Genomic DNA, 6,775 nt, shown 5'->3' with positions numbered 1-6,775 from the left:
ACTCCAGTGCCTTTTAAGCTGCAGGAGGGCGAGGTCCGCATCATCTCCCTGGAGCAGTGTCAGTCCTACTTCGACATGAAGACCATCACCACCCGGATGATCTGCGCTGGCTTCGAGTCGGGCACGGTGGACTCGTGCATGGTGCGTGCTTTCTTGTTCCCGAGAGGATTCAGTGCAGCCTTGACCTTCCCTGAGGCCCTATAAACTCTTTATTATTCATGTGTGATCCTTTGGGAACAGTTTTCGAAAATTGTTTGTTGCCAAACGTTGGATTATTCCTAGTGTGTTCTCCTTCAGCCAGTACACAGGCAACCCCTAACCACCTCTATCCCTTTATTCACGTTGCCTTCTGCCTTCACATCTATTTATTGTGTGGGGACGTTACCTGAGGAAAACAGTTGTCTCTGTCCGTCTCATTCCACCATGCTTTTGGCTGGGATAAATGAGGTTCTAGCAGGAGCCCGGAGTAACCATGGCTCTAACCCCGAGAGGGAGCTCCAAAGAACAGTATCAGCCCCAGAGTGATGGCATTAAAGCCCTCACTACCTCCACCCCCAAGTTCAAGGGTGTGTTAGAGGACTCCCTGTGTCTCAGGGGTGAGCACACGGGCATTGTTTGGGCCATCAGAGGTCACTGGACACAGCCCTTAGCTACTCATGGCCATGGCAACTTTCAAAGCAGACTAACTTCGCAGTGCAGGAAAGATGCATTTTTATTTTTACTGAGTACATATTTATTGAATATTTTACTGGACTGGCTCCCAGGAAAGGATGAACATTTGCGAGTGCTTAATAAAATGAAGTGGAGAAGACAGTTTTTAGACTGCACTGCTATGGAGTATCTTTGTTATTTTACTACTTTGGAGTAGACTCACTTGCTCCTCCCACAGTTTAGTGAGAGAGGGAGAGACACAGTGATACTAGTACTGCTAACTCAGCATCAGTGAAGGACACTTTTGGTGGTCCATGTTTGAATGGAAAAGTCAGGGGACTAGAAACATCCCAGTGGCGATTCCTTAGGTGGTTGTCGTAGGAAACAGGCTGGAGCAGACGCTTCCCTTGGAGTTTCTCCGAGGCCACCCTCCATTCTGCCTCTTGGCCGCAAGTCATCCAGCTGAGGCAGGCAGTGGGAGAGGAATCCTTCCCTTCTATACAAGAACCCAGGTTTGATTCCCCAAGCCAAAAAAAGTGTTTTGGGGAGCCACAAAGTGGGGCATGGAGCAAGATTTGTCGCCTCAAAGATCTCTGCCCGTAAGGACAGTGTCACCCAGGGATGGGGACGCTATTTAACCTCACTAGACAGTTTTCTCTTGAGTAAAATGGGGCTAATTCTGTTTCGTTCACAGGGTATTTTGAGGATTAACTGAATTAATAATGCCTGTGAAAGTCCCTATCTTTCCTCTCTCTCTATGAGATGTCTGGTCATACTTAGACATTCACTAAACTGTAATTACATTAACGTCTCTCCCTTTAGGGCTGATTGCCTTCCAGGCTCTCTGCAGAAGGTTTTCTGATGCTCATTTAATTGTGAGCATCACTCCACGTGGCAGTGCCATTGTTTCCCTAAATAGAATATGACAGAAGTCATTTGCCCCAGATCACCCAGCGCGAAGTATGTTAGTGTGAGGATGTGAAACCAGGCAGCCTGGCTTCAGGGTCCTAGTGCTCCGTCACTCCCTACACTGGCTGCAGTAATTAATGGAAATACGTTTCTCCCTTTCCTCGACATGACTTAGAGGTTTCCCAGACTAGCACCTCTTGGCACACGTTTAAGATCATCTCTCGGTCACTGCTAAAGGGGAGAAAGGCAGGGATTCTTTGCAAAGAAACTAGAGGCCCAATTAGAGACACAGGGACTGGCAGGTTTCTGTCATGACGTTTAGTAGGACCCAGGTGATGCCAACTGCTTTAGTCATGGGAATTCAGCGCTGCGGGTATCTTAAAATGCATACCAGATATTCTCCAACACAACCAGCAGAAAACAAAATACCAAACAAAAGCTGGTTTTTTCTAAATCTAGAGCAAGTAATTATACTCACACCTCTTTTGCACAACATACATTATCTTTCTTAATTGCACGACAGGACACAGTGGAAGCCCCAGGTCCCTCTGAGGCAGTCTATACATCACGTGGGTCAACACTGAGGTCAGAGGTGAACTTTGGTTTAAAGCCCAGCGTCACAAAGAGGAAAAGACAGTGCAGACAATTTGTGCCCTTAGCTGCATTCTCTCCTTCACTTTGAACTGCTTGTTCTTCCCCTTTCTTTTCTACCTAATGGAACACCTGCCCCACTCTGAGCCCCGTTCAAAACCCACATCTCAGGACGGCGTTTTCATTCCTCTCTGCTGGGAAGTCCTCACTCACTCCTTGGAACTCCTCTTATTGTCCTTAGATTTTGCTTTCATGTAAAGTTTTTTTTTGCTACGCATGGAGACTTTTGGCTGCTCTGGGACAAGAAATAGTGCTTTCTTCTTCCCCAGCACAGAACTTTGCAAAGACTAGGTGCTAAATAATTATTTGACTAAATTTCTGATCTGGAGGAGCAGAGGTGATGACATCTAAACATGTCCCATGTTAACCACTCTCTGGCACAATAAATAGTTCAACCTAAATAATTGAGCATCGTAGTATTTAAGGGGAGTTAAAAAATTGTTAAATATGTCTCATAGAAATGTTTCCAGGACATTTTACTTCTTAAAAAATTCAGTTAGGCTTTTGGGCAAAAAAGTTTGTTTAGCTCCTTGTAAGTTCTATGCTTATTATTTTTGGAAAGTGATGGATTTAAAGATCACCACGTCCATAAATGCAGACGGCACAACAGAAAGTCAATTTTGCTTTTGCAGCACAATTCTTAAGATGCAGGGGAGCTTTGAAGCTCCAGAGGTGCAGTGCTGTTCCCAGCTGCCTCACTTGAAACCCCGGCTTTGCCAATGAACAGGTGGACCTGTGGTTCCATTTCGTTATCTCCAAAGTGGATATAATAGTAATGAATAATACCGATTCTTAGGCATTTTGTAAAGAATAAATGATCTAATCCAAGGAAAGTGTTTAGAAGAGCATCACTAAATATTGTTCCTAATATATATATTTTTTAGAGACAGAGTCTCACTTTATCACCCTCGGTAGAGTGCCGTGGCATCATAGCTCATAGCAACAACCTTCAACTCCTGGGCTTAGGCGATTCTCTTGCCTCAGCTTCCCAAGTAGCTGGGACTACAGGCACTCACCACAATGCCCGGCTGTTTTTTTTTGGTTGCAGTTTGGCTGGGGCTGGGTTTGAACCCACCACCCTTGGTGTATGGGGCCAGCGCCCTACTCACTGAGCCACAGGCGCTGCCCTGCTCCTAGTATTATTCAACATCGCCAAGTAGGGAGACCAGAGTTATGCTTCCAAGTGTGAACATTTTATAGGGCAAGAAGTGTTTGTAATTTTCCACATGAATTTACATACTTAGTTTCTTATGTTTTATGGCACCAACCCCTCTCTTCTGGAGCAGTGCAGAAAGCTCTTATCTACCCTGATCTTTTCAGATACAGCAAATATTATTGTCTGTAATGCCACGGTGTTTTATTGTTAACTATATTTGGGGGAAAAAGCTGCATAAAACTCAGTGGGAATACCTAAACCTAAGTATTGAGGATGAAATAGTTTTGGATATGAAATAAATTGTAGGCTATAAATAAATGAAATTCTTTATGGTAAGTCATTTTTAACTGGTATTTTGTATTCAAATACACCAAATAAAAAACTCCTAAGTACAGTGAGGGAATGTTACACTTAAAATATTCATTCACATAGCAAGAATCTGGAGAATAGAGAAGTATTTAGGATGTTTTTGTTGTATTGTTTGTGAGGAGAAAAAAAAATCTTTGTTCCACTTTAGGTACTTTTTACAGCTTAATCAAACTTAAAGAATGAGGTCAACTAGGAGATGATAAGTTCTGATACTTTAAAAAAATTATGATGTATTTTGACAAATGCAGTAAATGACTAAAAAAATGTCTTCTAATTTCATGGAGAGAATATAATCCCTTCCCATGCCACTCTCTGTCCTTCTAAGGATGAGTTTAAGATGTTTCTCTATTCCTCTATGTTCCTCTATGTTTCCATCTATTCAGTGAAAACCACGGTGCCTCCCCAAGCTGACAAGGAAAGCCTTGATGGAATTTTCCGTTTGTTAAACGAGTTTGGCTTCAATCTATCTTCAGGGTAGCCAGGCTGCTGTTAGAAGCCTGAAATCCCAGGGACTGATCTTTTGCTCTCTGTTACAGGGGGACAGCGGTGGGCCTCTGGTTTGTGAGCGTCCTGCGGGACAGTGGACTCTGTTTGGTTTAACCTCATGGGGCTCCGTCTGCTTTTCCAAAGTCTTGGGGCCTGGTGTTTATAGCAACGTGTCCTACTTCGTCGAATGGATCCAAAGACAAATATATATACAGACCTTTCTCCTGGATTAACTACAAAGATGGCCAGAGGTTTTGCCAGCTACACTCAAAGAAAATGGCCTTCTCGACTGTGAAGAGATTGCTGCAGAGAGCTCTACAGAAGCACTTTCCACGGGCAGGGATGCTCACCGCTGACCTGCCAATTTGCATGTTTGTTTTGGACTCATCTCTTCAACTTCTTTTTTTCAACTTGATTTTTCTCTTATTTCAAGTTCAGTGAAAGACTTTCAAAAAACTAAGCAAACAGGCTTTGTTCTTTTGCCAAAACTAACCTTGCCTGCAACACGCGATTATTAGCTCTGGAGGGATTTAAAACAATGTGGGCACTAGGGTCACATGTTAGAGCAGGTTCCTTTTTATCCTATCACAGAAAGGACATTGAGATTCAGGCCAGCTTATTTATACATCTTGGCAGTTTCTGTTTTTCAAGTGCAGTAGCAATAGTGACAAATTTTGACATTAACCTCACAGACTTGCTTTTGATTTATTAAAAGCCAAGATAATTTTCACGCTTAAATTATTTCCTGTTACTCTTTTGGGGCTTACATGACTCTGAGAACTTAGAAAAGACAGAGGTAAAAGATGAACGGCATCCCATTTGGGTAGCAAAACATATTAAATGCAGAGTTCTTTGGATTTCAGTGTTAACACTTGGCATCCCAGGATTGCACATTCTGAATTTAAAGCAAGGTTGTAATTTTATAGAAAAGGCTGTACTGCACTTCCCTCAGACCTGGGGTTTGTTCAGTATGTTATCAGTTAGCTGATTGAGATTTCAAAGACGATATCAGTAGTCACAGGAAATATTTTGTTTTGCTTGTGCTATGTATGAAAATAAAATGGATATTAAACTTCGCCAGAAGAGAACTTGCTTTAGGATGGAGGGATGCAAATTTTTTAAAAACTCAAAATAAAATTGCATCTCTTGCCCCATTAACGTTTTGTTTTTCTGTATTCGTGCTTATCAATAAAGTCACAGAAATCTATTTCAAAGCACAGTAAAACTCTGCATGGAGTAAAACATTTTGGAATTTGACTCAAAAGGTATTTAATATCTGGTGTTGCAATTTCTTTGTATTGATAGTTACCATTTTGAAAGTGATTTCTAGCACTAGGACACTTTATGCAAATCAATTTCGAAGCAATTCCTGGTGAAAAGTCTTGCCCTACCCTGCAAAAAAGCTTCAAGACACAGATCTTCACATACATCTAATTTAGTTAGTCAGACATTCACTTTGCGACATTCCGACGAATGCCTTTGGAACAAATGCACTTTCCTCTGAACCTCCACCAGCTGCCTGGGCGGCCTCAGCATTCCAGACAGAGACTCCTTGCAATTTTATACATGTATTTTTCTATTCTTTTTCTATGTGTAAACCTATGTGAAATTCACACTGTTGTTTAAACACTTTCCATGTTATTCACATCCTGTTTTATATACACCTACGACACGTCTGAAATACAGCAACTGATCTGTGGTTGCAATTGTACGAACATTTAAAAACATGTCAGTTTCATTATAGTTTTAGGTACACACTTCATGTAACAACTTTTAGAAGCTCAACTTCTGTTCAGCGACATGTACATATTGTACTTATTTTCAATAATTCTTAATACAAATAAAATTGTATAACCTTTTTTTTTGACGGATATGTATCTTGGATAACAAGTCCCAGGAAATTGTTTCTCACCCTTTAATCGCATGGCGGCACTCAGCACCCCACCCGTCAGCATTTCTCTTTCTCGTATCTCATTCTCACAAGTACATGCTCTTTTATTTTAACCTTGACTAGTCTGAAATTAGTGACTGCTAATAGTCTCAACCCATTCAGTGAACAATGAGAACCTTAGCCCTGGAAAAGCACATGGGTCTTCAACATCCAGGGGGCATTTTCGGAAATAGACCCAATTCTTTTATACATCTTTTGAAATAAAATTATATCTCAAAATATATATTATTAATCAATTTTCTTGGCTGGTAGAAGTAACATGTTTGATCCTCCCCCTCCAATTTGGTGAAATATACTAAACATTGAAATGCAAAAGATCAGACCGGTTGGTGTGGCTCATGCCAATAATCCTAGCACTCTTGGGAGACTGAGGCGGGTGGATAATCTGAGCTCAGGACTTTGACATCAGCCTGACCAAGAGTGAGACCTTGTCTTTAAAAAAAATAGCCAGGCGTCGTGGTGGGTGCTGGTAGCCCCAGCTATTCGAGAGGCCAAAGAAAGAGGATCACTTAAGCCCAAGAGTTTGAGGTTGCTGTGAGCTATGATGCAATAGCACTCTACAGAGGGCAACAAAGTGAGACTCTGTCTCAAAAAAAAAAAAG

At 41.7% G+C, this 6,775-nt stretch overlaps 1 protein-coding gene across 1 annotated transcript in view; it reads left to right on the top strand.

Annotated features, from left to right (window-relative positions):
• Positions 1-6,347, top strand: part of CORIN (corin, serine peptidase) — a 257,752-nt gene extending 251,405 nt beyond the window's left edge. The window contains exons 21-22 of the mRNA XM_012808096.2: positions 8-141; positions 4,273-6,347. Coding sequence (XP_012663550.1) covers positions 8-141; positions 4,273-4,455 — 317 coding nt within the window. The 3' untranslated portion in view covers positions 4,456-6,347. The remainder of the gene's footprint in view (positions 1-7; positions 142-4,272) is intronic.
• The last annotated feature ends 428 nt before the right edge of the window (positions 6,348-6,775 follow it).

The sequence above is a fragment of the Otolemur garnettii genome, unplaced genomic scaffold (assembly GCF_000181295.1).
Source record: "Otolemur garnettii isolate 467f Iridium unplaced genomic scaffold, OtoGar3 scaffold00083, whole genome shotgun sequence".
In the NCBI taxonomy this organism is placed as follows: Eukaryota; Metazoa; Chordata; class Mammalia; order Primates; family Galagidae; genus Otolemur; species Otolemur garnettii.
Note: the sequence above shows the minus strand (reverse complement) of the source record. Positions and strands in the feature narration are given on the sequence as shown.